This window comes from Lutjanus erythropterus, chromosome 7 (genome assembly GCF_056507025.1).
Source record: "Lutjanus erythropterus isolate fLutEry1 chromosome 7, fLutEry1.hap2, whole genome shotgun sequence".
Taxonomy (NCBI): domain Eukaryota; kingdom Metazoa; phylum Chordata; class Actinopteri; order Lutjaniformes; family Lutjanidae; genus Lutjanus; species Lutjanus erythropterus.
The window spans coordinates 30,769,791-30,791,521 of record NC_139323.1 but is presented as its reverse complement, the minus strand read 5'-3'; the positions used below and the strand labels follow the sequence as shown (position 1 = coordinate 30,791,521).

At 38.8% G+C, this 21,731-nt stretch overlaps 2 protein-coding genes across 2 annotated transcripts; both read left to right on the top strand.

Moving 5' to 3' along the window:
* Nucleotides 1–79: 79 nt before the first annotated feature.
* On the top strand, nucleotides 80–10,988 carry LOC146324225 (uncharacterized). The gene is given in 15 exon segments (XM_084723523.1): nucleotides 80–361; nucleotides 1,732–1,926; nucleotides 2,100–2,145; nucleotides 3,381–3,537; nucleotides 3,750–3,906; nucleotides 4,258–4,383; nucleotides 5,446–5,489; nucleotides 5,585–5,684; nucleotides 5,794–6,011; nucleotides 6,272–6,452; nucleotides 6,729–6,812; nucleotides 8,222–8,367; nucleotides 8,594–8,838; nucleotides 9,705–9,814; nucleotides 10,681–10,988. Coding segments are annotated over 15 exon segments (2,091 nt in total). The 5' UTR covers nucleotides 80–232; the 3' UTR covers nucleotides 10,834–10,988.
* A 1,956-nt stretch (nucleotides 10,989–12,944) lies between these two features.
* LOC146324224 (MARVEL domain-containing protein 3) lies at nucleotides 12,945–18,237 on the top strand. The gene is made up of 3 exons (XM_084723522.1): nucleotides 12,945–13,092; nucleotides 14,865–14,977; nucleotides 16,327–18,237. The coding sequence occupies exons 1-3, from the start codon at nucleotides 13,001–13,003 to the stop codon at nucleotides 16,983–16,985; spliced, it is 864 nt and encodes a 287-aa protein (XP_084579648.1). The 5' UTR covers nucleotides 12,945–13,000; the 3' UTR covers nucleotides 16,986–18,237.
* The last annotated feature ends 3,494 nt before the right edge of the window (nucleotides 18,238–21,731 follow it).

Sequence of the window (21,731 nt, the reverse complement as noted above, 5' to 3'; positions counted from 1 at the left end):
TCACACCCCGAGAGCAAAACTCTGAGCCAATCAGAGCTCAGGACTCTGATAGACCTCATCTTGAGGTAATGAGAGTTCAGCTGTTCAGATGTTTGGAAGGCCACCATCAGATCAGGAGCAGCAGCAGGCTTAAAAAACACAAGAAAGGAAAAAAAAAAGGGAAAGCGCCGAGGAAAGAGGGAGTAACAAAATAGAATAAAAAGTAAGGATTAAGAGGATTATATCAGAGAGGATGAAGAGCAAGAGGAAGACGGTGCTGCTGACCATCACAGAAAACATTGAGATGGAGGTGTTCTCTTCAGAGGAGCCCTGTGTGGTGATACAAACTCTGAAGAAGGAGGAAAACTACAGCTTTAACCAGGTGAAACATGAAGAAATCAAAAAATATGGGGAAACTGTGGATCCTCAGACTGATTTTTAATGTCCTTGTGTTTAGTTACAGGCTTTCATAAGTCATAAAAAAGGTCAAATAGCAGGTAAAACCCTAAATAATAAGGCCAATAACATATCACAATGAGTTGTTTTTTTACTTTTACAATTATGTGTGTCTGTGGATGTAACGTTACAGATGAGTGAGGATGTTAGTTTATGGAAAATTAGTTGTATACAGGTGTTTTTGTATATACCTGATTTATTTGGTCATCTTGAGGTTGGAGTTAAGCATTTAAAGAGAGATGAAAGTTTTTCCTTTTACTTCAGTCTTCTTTCTGTAGTTTCTGTCACCGTTTCCTCCTCCCTCTCTTCCTACTCTTGCTTCTTGCTCCTCTTCCTTTTCCTTCTTCTTTAATTTTTCATTGTCCTTATTTTGATTTTCCTACCTTTCCTGCCATGTGTTTCTGTTAAACTTTACAAACCACTGATATGTTATTCTTTATGGCCACTGGTTACACCATGGGGTGGAGCGGCTCAGTGTAGCATGTCTGGAGGAGAGAAGAAGTCTTTTCTGTTTGTGTTTTATAGTCTGTCTGTGTGTCTGTATACTGGGTTATGTTCTGTGTGACTGATCTCTACTGGGGTTTGCCGCGACTTTGAATGTTTCCTAACAGCACATGTTGTTGGTATTAAATAAGAGTACAGAAACTTTTCTTAATAAATTAACCATTTAATAACCAGTATACCTGACTGATACAGAATTTCTTAATTATGTTAAAAAATAATATTGAGATATTTATAAGTACAAATATTGACAATACAACATCAACTGATAGACCTCCAATAGAAATTATATGGGACACATTTAAGGCATTTATAAGAGGGATAATAATATCCTTAAAAAGAAAAAAGAACTAGACCAGGAGACTGTGAGAGTAGATTAATAAATCATCTTCAAAATATTCATAAGAAAACTAATGCCAAGGATGATTTAGTGAGACTACAAAAACTAAAATTAGAACATGATAATCTTTTACTTAAAAAGAAAAAGTTCAAGATATTACGCACAATTCAATAGAATATCTTATATATCAGCAAACAAAACAGGAAAACAAATGAGCTTTCTGGTAAAAAAAAAAAAAAAAAAAAAAAAAAAAGAGTAATTAAAAGACACACTGTAGTTTAGAAGGACCAATAATGGATAATGAAATAATTAATCAAAAGTTTGCCGCATTCTATATAAATCTGATAAAATCAGGTTCTAAGTAAGTGTTTAAAGACTGTTGTGGATTCACTTGACACTTTCTAGCTTCTTTCACACAATGTGAAACATCTTCCTCTTATTTTTCTTGAACTCAGAGACACCTGGAGCATCCTCTGGTCCCTGACTGTGAGGAGGAAGAGGAGGAGGATGAGGAGGAAGGACCAGAGATGCAGGTTCAGAACCAACCCAGACAGGAGGCCAAACCCAAAACAGAGCCTTCTGCCAAGGAACAGACCAAGTCCTGCCCCCATGTCCCCAGATTCATGGAGGAAATTGACATCGAAATGGAGGTTAGTGAAAAAGGAAGGAGGTAAACTGATGGAGTTGAAATGCAAAAGAGAATCCCAACCCTTCATGTTGTAATTCTGTGGAAAAAAAGTTTATGAATGAAATAAATACTCTGTTGTGCAGCTTTGTTTGAGATAACACATTTCTAAGTGGATCATTTCTTCCCCCCCTGCAGGTGTTTCCTCCCCTTAGAGTGTCTCAGAGTGAGCCGGTGGAGGTACGTCACTGCAGGTTTCATGTTGTCATTTCCTGACCAGCAAATCAACTTTTCAGCAGGGAGACGGGAGCAAACAAGGACCCAGGAAGGGTTTTTTATCTTATGCAATAAGAATAATCAATGAATCAGCACTAATCTGTTGCCTTATCTATTGTCTGTTGTTTGTTTCAGTCTTCTCCATCAGACAGTGTGTCGTGTATTTTAGAATAACACCTTAAACCCATCAAAAAATACAGATATAGTTAAACTTAAATGACCAGTGTGTGGCATTTAGTGGCATCTAATAGTGAGATTGTTGATTGCAAACAACTGAATACAGCTTGCCCCCCCCACCCCCCTCCTGAGCACATAAGAGAAACTATATGAATCTTTTGAATCTGAATCTTTTAATGATATTATGGATTGTAGATGGTGAAATCTCTAAATTCCTACAGTTTTGTGCTGACAAACATTGCTCTTAAACTGTTGGACTGTTTGCAGTTTTTCACAAAGTAGTCAAAGTCACCTCATCCATGCCTGTGAACCACTGAGCCTTTCTAGGATGAACTTTAATACCCAGTCATGATGCTGTCATCCAGTACCAACTCACCTGTTTACCTGTGGAATCATTCACAACTTTCACAGTCTTTCATTGCTCCTCCAACTTGAAATGTGGTGAATCAAATTCGGAATGAGTCTATGCTTACAAAAAACAATCAAATGTATCCTTTTAATATAAATATCTTGTCTTTGTTCTGTTATCAATTTTTATTTGTTTTATGCAGTGTCACAACTTTTTTAGAATTGGATTTGTAAAATGAAGAAAGTATTGCACTTCTTGTTGTAGCCTAATACACTGTAAAAACAAAAAAGTTGAGAAAACTCAAATAAATAAATAAATGAATAAATAAATAAATAGAGTCCAATAGTTTTTTGAGTTTTTAAAACCCAACTCAAATTCTTGAGTTTTGACAATTTTTTTTTTTAGATAATTTCCTTTTTTTCTTTGGATAAACTTAAAGCTTTGAATTCTAGAAACTCTAAACATTGTATTAAAAAAAAAAAAAAGTAAATTCATTGAAGTGAAAGTAAATGTTAAAATGTTAATATTTTCTTCTCTTTTTTTAATTCAGGCTCTAAAAAAGGTAATTTTTGAAAAGTTTTTGTTTTAGTGTCTAAAACTCAAAGATTCAAGTTTATCTAAAGAAAAAAATTAAATTATCTCAATGAAGGATTATAGGTCAGCAAAACCTTTAAAAGTTTATTTTAAAACTCTTTAAAATACTCTTTTGCTGCAGCCATTTCCGGACAATGTTAGTTGTCTCAAATGGAAGAGACTGACTCCACAGAAGACAGGACTGGTGGTCAAAGACGTGGTCTGTCTATCCAGAGGACACTTCCAGACACAGCTGGAGAGGTGAGAGGCTTTACTGTCCATCTGACTTGGTTAAAGAGAGAAGAATAAGTTGTTGTTTTTAGAATATTTGAACTATTCATGTCTCTGTTTGATTCTTATCGTTTCCTGACCACCTTTAACCTTTTCCCCTGCAGCGTTTTTATTTTTGTTGACTGTATAAGAATGTAAGTAAATATTCCTTTCTGTTCTTCCTGACATGTCGTTCCACGAAGCAAAGAACAAGCAGCTCTAACGGCCATGGGAATGACTGCTCGCATCACCATTGACTACAGCTGGTCAGCCAATCAGATGCAGAGTCGGCTGGCGATGCTCTTCCGGGGACGGTTTGTGAAACAGGCGGGACAAAGGTTCTCCTTCACATATCTACAGGTGTGTGTCTGTCTTCTGTCTTTCTTTCGTTCTTTCGTTCTGTCTTTTTGTCTTTCTTTCATTCTTTTGTTTTTCCTTGTGTTCTTTCTTTCTTTTTCTTTCTTTCCTCTTCTTCTTTTTCTTCTTATTTCTCCCCACTAAAAGTTTTCATCTAGCAAAAACTGAAATGAAACTTCACCCAAATTAACCGGTGGGTTGTAAATCCCACCCACTACTCAGGCAACAAAAATGACACTTATCTTGAAACAGCTCGGCCTGGACTCAAAATTCTTTTGCCATTTAAATCGTTCAATTCATCCGCATCTTTTCTCAACTAGTCTTTTGCTGTAAAAATGTATGTGTGGTTTCCAGTGTGTGCAGGGCTCCAGGGTGCTGTTTGTCCCAGACCCGCCTGCAGAGGGTTGGACTGGAGAGCAGGTGATCAGGATCTCTGGACATGGTGCTTTGTACATCCTCTGCCACCAGGATTACTCGCAGGTAAACCACAGCTGCTCTCTGTTCTCTGTTCGAAGCTTGAGTTGCCGTGTTAGTGATGGAAATTTGCCTTTGCAATAAACCTTTTGGCATTTATTGATTTAATGTGGTCACTTTTATTACGCATATATATTTGTTCCTATCGAAATCTTCCCTTATAGCTTCATCACAAATTAAAGACATTATTACATTCAAAGAGTCTGATTCATAACTCCCCCAAGAATGGAACAATAATCCCAGTTGTATTTCGATTTGTAAATTCTATGATGTGAATGGATTCAGTGCAATGCATATGGCATAATAAAAATCATAGATGTGAGTTTCTGGTTTCCTTTATGTAAAGGAAAAGGGACAGTTCACCCCAAAATCTAAAATATTTCTATACAGGTTTTTCTCTCTTACCTGAATTGCTGTTCATCCATCTAGACAGTTTTGGTGTGAGTTGCAGAGTTTTGGAGATGTCAGCTGTAGAGATGTCGGCCTTCTCTCCAATATAATGGAACTTGATCACACTCGGCTTGCGGCGCTCACAGTGCCAAAATAAATAAAATTAAAATAAAGTTGAAAAGCTCAGCAGCAGTGTCTCTTTCCAGAAATCATGACCCGGCTACTCAAGATAATCCACAGACTTTGTTGTGGAACTACTTTGGCTCCACTCCAGAGTAGGTCCATCTCTGGCGCGGCACGTTAAAAGTGGTAATGGAAATGCAAATCAGCACAGCTGACTTGGCGTGGCCAAAAGCGCCAGTGGAAAAGCCCCATCAGACTGCCAGCTCTTGCTTGGCACTTTCATTGTTTGTTTTATTATCTAGTTACTGGCCCTATCCTTAAAGAGCATCTGATTTTTAACATTTTAATGTTTAATATTTACTTTTTTTTGACCCTGCGCTCAATACAAGCAGGGTGCCATCTAGTTTCATTATGGAAAAAGCAGACATCTCTGCGGCCAATATCTCCAAAACTCTGCAACTCACACCGAAACAATCTAGAAGGATACTACAGGTTGGAAAGATACTGTATGTATTTTTGATTTTGGGGTGTCTTTTCATACTCTTCTCTCAACAGGCAGAGTCTGAGAAGTCAGTGAGTGAGACACCTGAAGTGAACAGGTAAGCAAACATGAACTATTCCTGCAAAGACACATTTAAAGCTGGTAAACCAGGTACCTTATTTACTTAATTGTGTGTGTGCTGTCTCATTAAAGGAAGGACTTGTGTCTGGAGGCCAGCACAGAGAGCTGTCGGGACGAAGACAGTCAGCTGGGAAGACAGACTCAGCCGCATGTTGGCGAGACAAAACAGGAGGTGAGTTTACAACTTTTTTGACTTTTAAAAATATTTGATTGGTCCAAGAAATTCCACGATTGTTAGAGGACTCTGTGTCTCCGGTTAAGCCTGTCTCTGTGATGTGTAGTCCACACTCGACCTGGATGCCATCCTCAGGCAGTACAGACAGGAGAATGTGGACAGAGATGTAGACCACCACATTGATGTGAGCAGGAGGAGAGACGTGCTCCACAGCGCTCTGAAGGAGGTGAGGAGGCCAGGCTTCTGTTTCAGGACCACACCCATCGTCTCCTTCAGCGGGGAGGAGACAGACGGCGGCGAGGGAGCCCTCAGAGAGTTCTTCAGGTTTTCATTATTCATTATTTATCCCTAAAAGCTAACTTTACCATGAAATATAAACAGAGCTGTTGACATTCTCTGGTTTCCTTTTGGCTTTAAGAATGGTGATATTTTCACAGTAATGAATGCAAAATAATATCTGAGCTTGATATTATGCTTGTTTGAGTAGTTTCTTGTCTGATATATAATGTGAATAAATGTGTCTTTTTTTAATAATTACAATAATTTACACAAATCCCAGACAAATGATATGCGCTCTTGTGCAGATTAACTTTGCTGGAGCTGCAGGAAAGTTGTGTGTTTGCGGGTCTGCCGGGGCGTCTGTTCCTGACCTATGACGTGACAGCTCTTGAAGACAGGAAGTATTACGAAGCAGGCGTTCTGATTGGCTGGTCTCTGGCTCACGGTGGGCCTGGACCTCAGTGTCTTCACCCCGCACTCTACCAGGTTGTGTACATGTGTCTAGATACTTACTTAAAAATATCAGCTTCATGGAGATTATGTCCACGTGGTGCACAAAAAATAATTAATGCATCTTTTTTTAAAATCATGATTATAATATGATCTTAATGTGAAATGAAACCATGACTTGCTGATGCTTGTTCTGTTGTTTGTGCTACAAATCAAAAAACATCAAGTAAAACGTATCGTGTATTTTACTCAGCAGCTGAGTTGAACTGTATTTTTTTGTCCTTGTCTTTGTTTTGTATTTTATTGTCACAGTTGATGTGCGGCCAGAATCCGTCTTTGGATGACTTCAGCTGGAGAGACATTATTGACACTGAAACACAGATCCATCTACAACAGGTAACACACACACACACACACACACACACACACACACACACACACGCACACACACACAGAGAGAGAGAGAGAGAAACCTCACACAGACCTGTACTTAGAACTGGTGAAATAAAATCTATTATAGTTTGATTCACTGTGTCAGGGGTCTGCAACCTTTACAATCAAAAGAGCTGTGTTTGGCCAAAAAAAAAAAAACAGAAGGAAAATCTGTCTGGAGCCACAGCTATTACATTCTTTATTTTCCTTGAAGACTTTTATTTTTTTTTAATTTTGACATCCATAGCTAGTTTATGGAGGCTAAAGAAGACAAGTCACTGTCAAAATTTTGAGAAAAAAGACACTAAGCTACAGACGGAGACTATGACACACATTTTAGTTGACAAAATATTGGAATGTTTTATTTGTAATTTTCTATTTTATTGATTTTCCAGCAGAAAAGACAAACAATTACCAAGCAAACCAAAACTAAAAACATACAAACATGCCAAACCAGTAAAATGTACCACAAATAAAAAAAAACCCAAAACAAGACAGTACATTAGAATTTTCAAAACTTTTTTTTTTTATTTGTTGAATAGGCTATATAGTTTTACAGCTGTCAAATCTAAGAATCATTTACACTGTAAAAAACAAATAGCTGAGATGACTCAGAAAAGAAATTCTATTGCTCCATTTTCTTAATCTATCAAAATTGTTTTCTGTGTTTATGACATAAGAACAAGTGAATAAAATGTTTAACCAGGAAAATCTTTCTAAGTTTCTTATTTTTTTAATCATCTGTAAAAACTATGGAGGACCATAAATGTCAAAATCAAACAAATAAATTAATGAGTCAATAAATAAAAAAATATGGCCTTGCCAAAAGTAATGTTAGGCATTAATTACTTAACATCATGTCACACAAATTGATATTTCTAATTTACATCTGTATTGATTTTTACATTTGTATTAATTCTCTCATTTGTCTACTTTCCCATTTAATTTTCTATTTTAATGATAATATTTATATATTTTGTTGCTTTTATGTATTTATTTCTGCATTATTTCCCTATTTATTACCCCAAACTTATTTATTTATGTTCTGTTCGATTTCTTTATGCATCTCTGCTTCATTATGTGAAAACGGGAGCTCTCTTCAACCTCTTGTGGCCAAAATGAGTATTTCAACAAGTGAAGGTTCACTTTAGGACCTGAACTCTTGATACAGATAGAAAATATCAGCAGACTGTAGACAGAACCCTGTGGTACACCATTACAAATATTTAGCTAGTACTTTGAGACCAACCTGAGTCTGCAACAGAAACAAGATTTTTCTTTTCTGTGTCTGTAATTCTGTGTTTGCATCACTGTTTTCCATATTTTCTGTGCAGCAGTTACACAGATTTAATGCTCCTCTGCTCCTCTTGTAGTTGCACAGCTGCACTGATGTGAAGCTGCTGTCTCCTAGTCTGTGTGACTGGGTGTCGAGCTGTGGGATCCCTGGAATCTATTCAGCCTGTTCCGATGAAATATCAGCCATCTACGTCCGTCTGGTCAAACATTACATTTACCACAGGTACAACACTCATACACACACATGCATTCACATGTAGAAAAAGAAACGGGCTGATGTGTGTGTGCCTCCTTCAACCTGAACTATCCCTTCAGTGGTTGCTGCAAATTCAGTTGCTTTGTAACTGAAAGTAACAACCAGTGTTGCCTTATTTTCTGTTTACACACAAACACTCAGTTCACCAAATAGCCTCTAACCTAGTGAGCCAATGACCACTTCTGTCCTCCAGGGTGGCCCCTATGATCTCCCAGTTCACAGAGGGCCTGAACAGCTGCGGTGGATTGTGGGACACGGTACGGTCCCACTGGGACGTGTTTGCGCCTGTGATGACGAGCGCACATCAGCGGCAGCCTCTGACCCTGGAAGAGTTCAGACAGCTTTTCACCGTCTGCTACAGCTGTTCGAACAGCCAGCTGAGGGCAGCTGAGGAGGCAACAGCTGGACACTGGGAGACAGTCCTCACCTTGGTCAGCGGTAAGAATGGACAGACGGATGGATGGAGGATGGGAGTAAAGAAAATGAAGACTCTTATGGTTCTAGTATCAGACTCTGACAGAAGAAAAAAAGCTGACGTGACGAAGATAATTAAAGTGTTTTAGGATTTACTGAGCACATTTTAACAAAAAAATGTTCTTGTCAGATGGTCAGTTGTTGCACCAACGAAGATTAATTTAGTTTAGATTTGTTCAAATCAAGCTCAGTTTGACATGACTAAATCCAGATTTAAAATTAAGCTGAAAAAAAATCTGAAAAAATCATCATGTTGTATACTAGCTAGCTAAAAAGTTTAACTGATATTGTTTGCTAGTTATCTGTAAAAGAAAAAAAAGTTGTTATATTGTTTACCAGCTAGTTAAAAAGTTTAAAAAAAAAAATTTAATTGCTAGCTGTCAAGAAAAGAGAAAAAATATATTGTTTGCTAATTAGCTCAAAAGTTAATAAAACGCTACATTGTTTGCTAGCTATCTAAAACGTTGGTTAGCCTAATTAACCTACTCATGATAGCTCAGCAGAATATTATTTTTGCTCAATCCATCTTAAAAGGCAGTCATTTTAAAAGTTAAATCTACTCAAGTATAACTTTAAAGTATGTTAAAGTTAATACTGGATCACAGCTTAAATTGGAGTTTAAGGGTCTGGTATTAAGTATAATCTTAGTTTAGAGTAAACACTAAAGTGAGTTGTAAATTTAATCTTTTATTCATGTTAAGCTAGTTTAAAAGTTTTGATGCAACATAAATAAAAGCAGAAGAATAAAAAGGTGACGGTGACAATAAGATGATTAAAAGTGTTTCAGGATTTACTTCGGGATTATTTTAACTAAATCTTTTCCTTGTCAGATGGTCAGGCGGAGTTTTCCTTTGAAGACCTCCTCACCTTCATCACAGGAGCTGATCATCTGCCTCCTCTCGGGTTCCCCAGATTGATCTCCCTGCATTTTTACTCCCAGGTTTGTATAAATCAGTCCACGTCGAGATGATATAAAAATGTCTTAAAAACTTCATGTTACATGTTCTAGTAGTAATTTGATGGATTGTTCCCTTTTCATTTTTAATAACTAATAAAGGCCTGATTATCCAGTAGTCCAAAATAATAATAACTGTTTACAGTTTCTCCTCTTGTGATCCATCTAGGTCAGGAACATCCTGAACATTCAGGCTAACAAGGACATGCAATGGACCGGTTGCACAGCAGACGCATTTTGACATGTCACACCAGAAAACTCACAGGTGTATTAGTGACTGCTGCATTCCACTTAGGCTTCTATTGTGCATGCTGGCTCACTGTCACCATTACTAGCACACTCCAAAGGTGTTTTTCCTGCTGTGATGAGTCAAAAACACCTGCTGTGCAGCCAGTCCATTGAACATGACTGTGATCACACCTCTGTCCTATCAGGTTGCTTTGTTAGCCAAGTTTTGGGTCTAAAATTTATGAATATTTTTCAAATTGCAAAATGTGAAATTATTTCCAAGACATGAATTCAAAGGTGTTTTATATATATATATATATTGTTGTATTGTTTGCTAGCTAGTTAAAAAGTTGTGTTTGCTAGCTATCAAGAAAACAGAAAAAAAAATTGTTTGCTAGCTAACTCAAAATGTATTACAACATTACAGTACAACATTGGTAATGCTATAAATTTAATTGCTTTTAAATCTAAACATCAAATATTCTTTGATGGTTTAATATCACAATTAGGTATTCAGGTATATAAGATTAGAATTACCACTGCCTTCCTTGGGTTCCACGATTTTTTCTTTCTTCTCATCAATCTTGATGTCATGTTTCCCTGGCTTTGTATTCATTTTGCAGGATGCAGGCTTGTCAGATGTGTGTCTGCCCTACGCCTCCACCTGTGATCTGGAGCTCTTCCTGCCAAGGGGAACGGCAGCGGCTGCAGACCTGTCAATACTGTTGACCAGAGCTGTGCACAAGGCCCTGGGCTTCACATATGCATTTAAGTGAGGTCAAGTTTATGAAGAAGATGCCCTCATGAATACTTGACATCCTGGGTTGAAGCTGATTTTATGGACCTCAAAGTTTTCTGCAGGATATGAACAATGCGACTGAGAAGAAAACATCATTGTCATCATGAATAAATAATGTGATAAAGGTGCCTAATCTTGTTTGTCTTATGTCATTCATGCTGCATTTTAATCTTTGAATACTTATTACAATGTACTGTAGAAGCAGATTATGAAGTCATTCTTTTTTTAAAAATATTTTCACATAATGTTTTAAGGCAGATCTCTACATGTATGTATTGTTTTGAATAAAGTTTCTTTCTGAAGAATTTATTAAAGTCCACAAATAAGAAGACTTTACATATATGTCTCTTTCATTGTTCAAAACGGCATAACACACCATAAAATGACAAACTGCTAATCACGTAATTTAAGTCTAGCGTTAGATTGAAGCAAAACCAGAAAGTCTATAATGGTTTGACTAAGGAGTTGCAGGCATGGTGTTGGGAACCTCAGTTGTGGTGGTTGGAACATCAGGTGTGGTGGTCGTTGTGGGTATGGTCGTGGTGCTCGGAGATGTTGTAATTGAAGGTGTAGTTGTGGGTGACGTTGTTGTGGTGCTCAGAGGTGTTGTAGTTTCAGGTATGGTTGTGGTAGTCATAGGTGTTGTTGTTGTTGGGAGTGTTGTACTGATGCTCAGAAGTGTTGATGTTGTTGCAGGTATGGTTGTGGTTGTCATAGGTGTTGTGCTTGTTGGGGGTGTTGTGTTGTTGTCATTTTGTTTGTGATCAGTTCACCTTATTGGCCACAAAATGCAGAGGAAGGGTTTGGATATTAATTCTAATTGTACTCAGTACTCTATGATTTTAAAAGTAACTAAGTAGATCATACTTCTTGCCCTGCATACTTAAGTACAAGTAAAAGTACAGACTTGAAAATCTACTTGAATAAATACAAGTACCCTCCAAAAAATACTTAATTACAGCAATTTGAGTGTTTGTAATTAGTCACCTCCATCCCTGGTAAGCAGTTTCCTGTGAGAACTACTTTCTTTCTGCAGTAAAATCTACCGGAACTACTTTCTTTTCTGCTAGAAAGAAAGTAGCTCCTATACAAAACTGCTCACAATAAGGTTTGTGGATTATCTTGACTGACCGGGTCATGATTTTTGGAAAAATATCCAAATATTTAATTTTTCTAATTTTTTCTTTTGTTTCGTTGAGCACCGCAAGCCGAGTGCCATTTAGTCCCTTTATATTTGAGAGAGGGTAAAATTTGGCAACTCACAACAAAAGTATCTATATGAATAATTAGCAGCACAGGTAAGAGGGAAAATGTGCATTTTTGACTTTTGGGGTGAACTGTCCCTTTAAAGACCACCAACACCGCCTAAAACACGAGTATAAACAGAGGCTTCTTTGGGTCTGACGGCGCACAAAGCGTCTGATTCAGACGAGCTGGTCATCACTTGAACTTCATCCAGAAAAAAACAGAAACAAAAAAAAAAAACATCAGCTCCTCCATCTGTGACCAAAGGATCTTCATCCTCCTCCTCCTCCTCGCTCACCTGTACCTGTGTGTTTCTCTTCCGCCTTCCTCCTCCTCAGGCAGGGTGGAGCTGTTTCTACCTGCTGACAACACAGGAGACTGAGTGAAGAAGTCAAACATGGCGTTATAGTCGGACTCTGGAGCGCCTTCATCGACATTTATTCACAGTAAGTTCATCTTTGATGGTTAACGGTCGAATTATTTCAAACGTGTTTGAACCAGCTTACGTACGACGTCTCACGAGCGACGTTTTTGTCTTTTTTTGACCACTTTTGAAACACAAACCTGCTCCAGCTTTTCTCGACATGAAATTTAGGAAGCTTCCTTGATTAGACAGATGTCTTTCGTGTGTTTTTTCGTGATAAAATGTTGATAATATCACACGCAATTTATTCATGTAGTTAGTAAAAGAAAAGCGATCTGAACTAACGTAAGCGTACGTCAATGGTCGCTACGTAAGGCTTTAAAGTAAATTAAGTCGTCGATTATTTAGAATTCGCGTAAAAACAAGTTAATATGTGTTTGTGGTACAGTTGTAGTTTCCCGTGTAGTGTGTGTATAACAGTTTCTGTGACGTTCAAAGGTCGTTTCTGTGTCACTTTCGATCAGCAGGTAACGTTATGGGTGTGAGCCAGCAGCCGCCGCGTTCAAACCGGGGACACCGAGACAGAAACGGAGACCACCGACACCACCGAGACACACACGATGACAGGTGGGCTTCATCTTCATGAAATCCGCTGGGGTTTTGTTCATGTTCTGTTGGCAGTGCCTGAAATGTGATGTTTTACAGTGAACCATGCGTAGTGCATTCAGGTTAAGGCAGCAAAAGTAGAGGAAGAGCAACATGGATGAACAGCACTGAGTGAATAAAGTTATAGTTTAATATAAAATATACAGTTCATTATCACCAGTGAACACAGCACTGACCCCTTTCAAAGTAAGAGTCTGATAATGGTTTAATGGTAAGCAAAATGCTATTAACTGTCTTTGCTAGATTTTTAACTTTTGGTGTTTCTATGATGACCTTGCAGGCCACATGAACCCTGTCAGTGCTCTGCATCCGGCCCGTGGGCCACATTTTGCCCAAGTCTGTTCTAAATGGTTCCTATGTAATATAAAATATAGGCCTAGTCATAGAGACAGAGAAAGCGTTATTCTTACTGTTGATAATCAAAGAAAGAATTACTAGATGGGTACAATTTAAAACAACAACAAAAAACACCTCAAAGTCAAAAATACAAATCTCCCCCCGTCTTTCACTACAAAGACACGCTGTTGGAACACGTGCACAACGTGTCTTGGCATCATCTCAATGGCAGCATGTGTTGCTCGAAAACCTTCCAGCATTAATGGGGCCATCACAGATGTGACAGTTACCCATGATGCCATGGGCACTAACACACCTCCATACCATCACAGCTGCTGTCTTTTGAAGTTAGCGCTGGTAACAATCTGGATGGTCCTTTTCCTCTTTAGCCCGGAGGACACCACGTCCATGATTTGTGAAAACAATCTGAAATGTGGACTCATCAGACCGCAGCACTTTTCCACTTTGTGTCAGTCCATCTCAGTTTATGAGCTCAGGTCCAGAGGTCTGCAGGTCTGCAGTGTTTCTGGATGTTGTATGTCTTTCTCTTTGCATGGTAGAGTCTTAACTTGCATTTTTAGATGCAGCAACAAACTGTGTTTACTGACGTTTTTCCAAAGTCTTCCTGAGCCCATGTAGTATCCTTTATACGATGATGTGGCTTTTTAATGCAGTTTTTTCCCCATTGCATCTGTTTGTGTAACAAAATAACTAACTAGTGAAAAGCTTATGTCAAGTTTAAATAGATTTTTTTAAACTCTTAATTTCACCTACAGCGTTCCTATAACTACAGCTGCAACTAAAGTCAATTAATCAAATAATAGTCCACTATTAAAGTAATCACCAATGATTTTTATAATCAAATAAAAGTTTTGAGTGTATACACATATTTTTTTTATCATTATTTTTTAAGAAAAAAAATTCAGATTTTCTGACTTAAGCTTCTCATGTGAATATCATCTGTTTTATTTAGTCCTCTGTGACAGTTAAGTGAATGTGTTTGGGTTGTGGACAAAAGAAGACATCACCTCAGGAAACAATGATCAACATTTTTCACCATTTTTACGAACCAGACAACTGATGGTTAATTGTGAAAATGACTGACTGAAATAATTGTTAGTTGCAGCTCAGACTACAACATTTAAAATCACTTAATTGCCCTTGTGTCTCATTTTGTGTTAGGGATTTAATATTTCCTGGGTATATTTCCTCCTAATTTGTCTAACATTGCAGTCAAAGTAAAACAAAACATGGAGACATTCAATGCTACAACAGTACCAGGTTTCCATGTTGAAACGTTTTCTGAATCTGTTCTAAAAATGCTAGAATACAAACTGGAACAATAAGAGCTAGATAACTTCCTCTGTGTCATTATGCATGTGTTTTCCATGTTCCAGGTCTTCCTCTCGACCCCCCTACTACCCCAGAGACTCCCCTCCCTCACATGTGCGGGAAGTCCCCCGAGTGGAGCACCAGGAGTCCAAATGCACAAACATCTGCTCCAGGAGAGGTAAGACAGGACTGGAGTGGAAGTATCCAGGTCAAATCAAACGAAAGCTGCTGTGTCAGAGACACAGGCGAACTCTGGTTTCAGTCTCACCGCAGCCCAGTCCTTCCCTCTGTGAAGACTGGACAGACCGGTTCTCTGGTGTTTACAGGTCTCTGTTCTCAGAGGAACAAGGCCCTTTGATGGAGGAGAAAGCTGAACTCTAGTACATTAATCAAATGCTCCTCAGCATCGTCATGTACTGAGTAACAAAAGAGTTGATCCTCTAGGAATGTTAATAACATGACATTTGTATAGTAATCAAAGTGTTTTTCAATAGCACTTTTCTGTCCACATTTATGTGATGTTTGCGCAGAATATTTACAGAAGCAAGATGGTTGCATCTAGAGTTTAACGCTAATTTTCATTATCTATTTTTTCGACTAATCGATAAGTTGTTTATTCTATAAAATGGTGAAAAATGTTGATCAGTGTTTTGTCATCCTCAAATGTCTTGTTTTGTTCACAACCAAAGATATTCAGTTTACTATCAGAGAGGAGTAAAGAAACCCTTGGACACGTTTTAGTAAAAAAAAAAACAACAACAATTAATCGATTTATTAGCCCAATCTGTCACTTAAAAATTAGGTCCAAACACGTGGACTTGTTTGTGTGCTCCGTTTTCTTTCCCATAACGATTAGTTTCACTATCAATTCATCTGTCAGTCGTGCTTCTGCTATGCTGGTTATTCGAAATTTTGACATCAAGATTTCAGTTTTTACTGCAAATCTGTTCCAAATATTAGTTATCAGTAGTCTCACATAGCCAGACCTCTGCGCTTGAGAAAAGTCTTGTTTGCATTTTTTTAAACCAATCACAAACGTCTTGGGTGGAGCTAAGCCCAGGATGTAGTGATGGTGCTGCTGTGAAATACTGCCGAGGGGGAACTTGTTTTAGTGGAACATCTGCACGTCGGGAGGCGAGCTCTGGTATTAAAATGACCACGGTACTGGTAACAGCTGTTTATGTTCGTACCGTTGGCATCGCAGGCGCTATTTTGCGTTTTTAAGCATGTAGGTTGCAGCTCGAAGGTTTTTTGTTGTTTCCTGGGGACTTTGAAAACATAGACACAGACGCCACTATACTGCTGGGAACAAGCGACCAGTGGCAGGACTTATACCAGCAGTGTGCATCCAGTGAGTCAGATGAGGTTATCAGTCTCCTTAATTACTGATGATCGGTATCGACCTGAAAAAAAACCCAAAAAATAAAAACAAATTGGTTGATCCATAACTTGGAGACAGTGACGACAAAATGAGCCTTCGCATTGATCTGATTTGTCTCACCTGTTTTATGTGTCGGCTCCTTTCAGGCATCGTGCTAATCTGCTCTGTACTGACCAATGGCCTCGTCCTCATCTGCGTGGTCGCAGCTCAGATGGTGACGTCAGGCATGTCCTCCATGGGCGGGCTGGGCGGCTTCGACATCAACTCCAACTTTAACCTGCAGGGCACCGAGCTGCAGAAGGTACGAGAACTGGACATGCAGTACAACCAGATGAGGGCGCCGGGCATCTACGGCGGCATCGCCTTCAGCCTGACCCTCGGGGTCATGTCGCTGCTGTTTGTGGTCGCCGGGAACAAACCGCCCCACCTGATGTCCCGGAAGCTTCTGTATGGAGCGCTGGTGTTTCAGGCGGTGGGCGCAGTGGCGTATGTGGTGGCTGTGGGGCTCTACCTGCACTTCATCATTGGGGTCAACTCCACTGATGTGTGTCAGCAGCGCGAGAGGCTGTACGCGCGGAACGGCTACACCTGGATGAATTGTGACGTGAGCGGGGCCGACGCGGCCGTGGCTCTGTTCGGCCTCATCACAGCCATCCTGTACACGGCGGGCACGGTGCTCACCATCAAGACCATCCGCAGAGTGCGGTGCTACCTGCAGGAGCGAAAACGCAGAGAGGCAGAAAAACAGCAGGGCCGAGGCCGCCCACAGAGGACGCCGCTGAGGGCTGAAACCACCTCTGTTTGAGAGGACGAACATCTGGTTATCACACAGAAGATCAGGGGTCAGGGATTTCTGAGATCACTTTTAACCAGGACAGATCACCATGGAAACTTGCTGCGCAGCTCTGAGGCAGGTTATGTCCAGAGCATCAGATCCAAACTTGATCCACCTGCCCACTGACCAATCAGAACAAAAGACAAACATGGAGCCCTCAGTCCTATTGAAACCTGACGTTGATAAAAGTACTGAGTTTACAATAATGTGACAGTATAAAGAGCAATAGAGACATTTTTGTAAGTCTTGTACGTCGTACGGAGCCCCTGAAAGGTCACGTCTTTTTCTGAAGTATTTTTGTGCTCCTCCATGCTCCATGTTTTAGGGCCCTTTGACACCAACCTCATCTGATTTCATTTTCAGGTGTGAAACCTCCTCCAGACCAAATAACCAAGTCTTGGTTTGCACCAAAAGACGGGGTCCGGATTAAATTGAACCATAAATCTGTTTGTTTCTAGTGTGAAACAATTTTTGGATTACAGGAAGTTCTGGCAGATTATTGTCAGATCTTGATCTATTTTTTTTTTTTTTTTAAAAGGCAGATACCACCAAAACTCTGCAGCTCACACAAAAGGAGGAAAAGCTTTCTCTTTAAGGGTTCTGGTATTTGAGCTGCATATCTTTTTAAACCCTGTTAAAGGGTGTGGTAGCTGTGTTGCTCCGACTGCAGTGACCTGACATGTTGCTCGGCTTTGTGGTGAAGTTAATATGACTGTATGACACACACATGTCTTATCTGATAGCAGCTCAGGGTTCACAGCATGTTCTCCTGGTTTTATGATGCTTTTTCAGGAGTTGTAAAGATGTTTCTCAGTGGATCAGAGAGAACACGGCAAGTACTGTGAGGTAAAACGAAAGTAGCTCAGAGGAAAAAACAAATTCTCTCTGTGACCTTTCAGGGGCTCTGTAGTTTATCATAACCATGTCAAAGACAGAGGAAAAGTTTTTTTGCATTGCCACATGACCAGGCTGGTTTTAAACAGACTTGTAGAAAAGCTGCCTACTGTAGTTTGTTTCATCACTGACAGTGTCGATGCTTTTACGCTTTTATTCCATCACTGCAGCTCCAGATAACACACGGTGGAGTATTTAAGCTTTTTAGACTCAATGAGATGATAACTGCAAATAAAAGTATTTCCACTGTCATCTTTAAAGGGATAGTTTGGATTATTTAAAGTACTATTGTATGAAGTACGTCAATAAATCAAAGTTCTACTGACAGGGAAATATCGGATATTCTCTGAAAGCATTATGTAGTGTCTGAAACTTAAAAAGACATTTTGGTTTTCATGTTAATCATAATAATTAAATATCAGATGATGTAACTGCTATATTTCAGACCTTTATTTGATAGTGGGTCAATTAAATTCTTAACTGATTAATTGAACATCGATTAGTCATTGTCATCACAAGTGCGCACTATATTTAGAATATGTTCACTGCTTTAATTTGCTGTCAGACAGCCTTCTCTGATGGGAAACTGCTGTTATAGAAGCCAAATATTGCTCCTTCCAAACCAACCAAACTCCATAGATGAAACCAGTAATTTTACATTGCAGAATACAGAAGTTTTTGGTCTACTGATGCCTAGATTGGTTAGTTTCCTTGCATTATTGTGTCACTTTGATGAATCTGAACTATCCTTTTAAAACATCAGTCACACAATAACAAACTAACAGATCGACCAGCAGTTTCCCTCCTGTAACGGTGGTTTTATGTCAGTAATGGCTGTCTGACAGCAAGGTAAAGTGCTGAAAAAATTCTAAATATAGCGTTCACTGATACTGATATTGATTTTTTTTTTAAGGTGGCTGAGCCTGCTGCTGACTCAGTTCACAGCAGTTCATTAGCGTCTGTGCTGGTGACCTCTGCTTCCACAAACTCGGGGCCTGCTGACCGCCACTGTGTAGGTGATACACATTATTGAGAAGTGCCTTATACAACCCCACATCAAATAATCTGAATTGTCCCTTTAATCATTTACGTTCACTGTGAATTATCTCAGTAAATATATTAAAAATTCATTAAATAAATTCAACATTTTGGTACTGCTCTTCAGCAGCAATAACCGCCGCACTGTACAGTTGAGTGTTTTTTATTTTAATCACATTCTAGTTGTATTTCATTTAATTGTATATATTTTATTTGTCTAAGCATAAGCTGCTGCAGTAAAAACATTAAATACTCCACTCATGGTCCTAATGATGCCACATGTTGTTGGATGTTAATTTTCTGTGAACTGAACCAGAGCTGCAGTGTTGAGGCAGTTGATTAAGGCTGCAGCTGACGATTATTTTCACATTTGATTAATTTCTCGATTGTTGTCTTGATTAGTTGATTAATAGTTTGTTTGAAAATGTCAGAAAATGGTGAAAAGGGTCGATTAGTTTTTCCCAAACCCCAGGATGACGTCCTTAAATGTCTTGGTTTATTCAAAACCCTAAGATATTGAGTTTGCTGTCAGAGAGGAGTAAAGAAACCAAACTGATTAATCGATTGAGGTAATTGGCAGTTAGTTTAATAATTGATTTATCAGTCAGTCGATTCAAATTGTAAAAATGTCAAACATTTTCTGGTTCAAGTTTCTTAAATGTGAGTATTTGCTGCTTTTCTTGGTTATTTCTGACAGTAAATGAAGAATTTTGGGGTTTTGGTTGTGGTCTGGGTAACTGATGAGCATTTTTCATCATTTTCTTTGACATTTTATAAACTAAACAATCATGGAAATAATTGGCAAATTAAACAGCATAGAAAATAATCATTGTGCAGCCCGAAAAAACGGAACCAGTTGATAACGGCCTCTTCAGTTTTAAACACGATCACCAGTGTTTAAACTGGCCTCGTGATTCAGGTCCGATGTGGGAGGACTGGAACTATTTGGGTTAATTTTCAAGTGAACAGTTTGTATGTTGTGTTTAATGTTTTTAATGTACGTTTACTAGTTTAATTAATGGTTTTTTTTTATATTGAAGTAAAGTTTTTGATACTGAAGCTGTACAAGAATGTATCTACTGAAATTAAACCTCCTCTGATGTGATTCTATTTAAGTTTTTTTTTTTGTTTGATCAACCAAATGTTCTGTAGGGGGCACCAGACCGCTGTGTAACTGTGGTGTCCTGCTGTTGTGATGTCCCTCCGTGTCCCCTCCAGAGGCTTCCTGCCAGCCATGACATCACTGCTGTGTGTCCCCTCTCCGCTGTCACACAATGGGCCACACAAGCACAAAGGACACGGCAGTGATGTAACTGCTGGACTGTTCAGTCAAGACTTAATTCCCAACAAAAGAAATTCTCCAGAGTGAGGTAATTACCCGAGTTTTAATTTTACCATTTCAGATAACACAATGCAGCGATTGTATCCCAGCAGCACAAACAACACAACGTGACACAAGCTGAGAGATGGAAGGTTGTTTTGTTCCCTCATCTTGTGCACTTCTTATTTAGTTCTTTAAAAGTTCAATTCAATTCAGTCAATTTACAAAAGCTTTTCAGTAACAAACTACAGGGGACTTTTATTGTGAAGAATTTGTAGGAAATTAGGTGTTGATTTAGCTTTTTACAGCTAAAGCATGTCTTCAGTTAAAAACCACGCGCTAACGTTGGTGCGCTGTTGTAATGGACATGCAAATTCGGGTTGAATGATTTTGAAAAAATATCAAATTGAGATTATTTTGACTAGTATTGCAGCTGCGATATGCTGTGAATCTGATGTGTAGGACAGGACGTCTCTGCCTCACCACATTCATTAATTTAAAAAGTTTTTGACACATTTTTCCTTTAACAAATATTACACCTCCTGAAATTTGAGAATTGCAGAAAGCAATATTGTAATTCTGATAAACTGTGCATAGGGCTGTACCATCAATTGTAATAAAATCGCAGTATGGCTAAGTGCAACCTCCAAATGACAGAACCAGGTCTAACATGACCATACCATGACTATAAAGGCATTTTAGTTGTTATAAAAAAGTACCCTGAAGTTTTGTGCTTGTTGAATGAAAAATGTGCTGCCTATACAGCAAATTAAAGAAAAACTTGTTAATATTTCATCAGCTGTAATACATGTCAGCCTACATCTCTGGCTTGGTGCCTTTTCCTCTAAATTTTGCTGGTGGCTCGTTTTGAGCCTTCATAGACTTTCTATGTATGTCAACTCCCCAGAAAAGTCTCCAAGGAAAATGGCTCCTTTGAGAGTAAAACTTGCAGACACCCGGCTTCATCAAAGTGATGAACTGAAATGGTGCTGAACACAAAAAGTAGAATGGTGATGGATTGTATAACATTTGCATTATTGAGGTTTTTGTGGCCTGGTGGCTGAAATTTTGTGATGTGCTTTGTTTGCTATTTAGGAGCAGCTGAATCAGTCCTTTAGAAATGCAGTGACAAATGTATAAAATGAGATTGCGATATTTTAAGGATTGTGCAGCTCTACTTTTTGATTTTTGTTTGGACACAAGCTGGATACTGCAATCAGGCGGCCTTTTGATTTGATTCTTGAAGCTGAAAGCAGCCCCCCCAACCCCAAGAAGTCAAAGTCAACACGATGTAGTTATCTGAAAAGTTTGATTTATTATATAGCAAAAGTAGCTCTCTTGTGCGATTTGCTGTTGTCAAGAAGTCTGTAACACTGTTCTGAGAACATTCATTGAGCTGGTAACAACTGTAGGAACCCCCCCCTTCCCTCCCCCCAGTTCAGCATCTACTCACCACTGCAGCA

What these genes read in the sequence shown, in the direction of transcription:
- LOC146324224 (XM_084723522.1), top strand. Translation starts at nt 13,001, where the DNA reads ATGGGTGTGAGCCAGCAGCCGCCGCGTTCAAACCGGGGACACCGAGAC. An exon ending in CGAGACACACACGATGACAG is followed by an intron (nt 13,093 to 14,864) that starts GTGGGCTTCATC and finishes TCCATGTTCCAG; the next exon opens with GTCTTCCTCTCGACCCCCCT. An exon ending in AAACATCTGCTCCAGGAGAG is followed by an intron (nt 14,978 to 16,326) that starts GTAAGACAGGAC and finishes GGCTCCTTTCAG; the next exon opens with GCATCGTGCTAATCTGCTCT.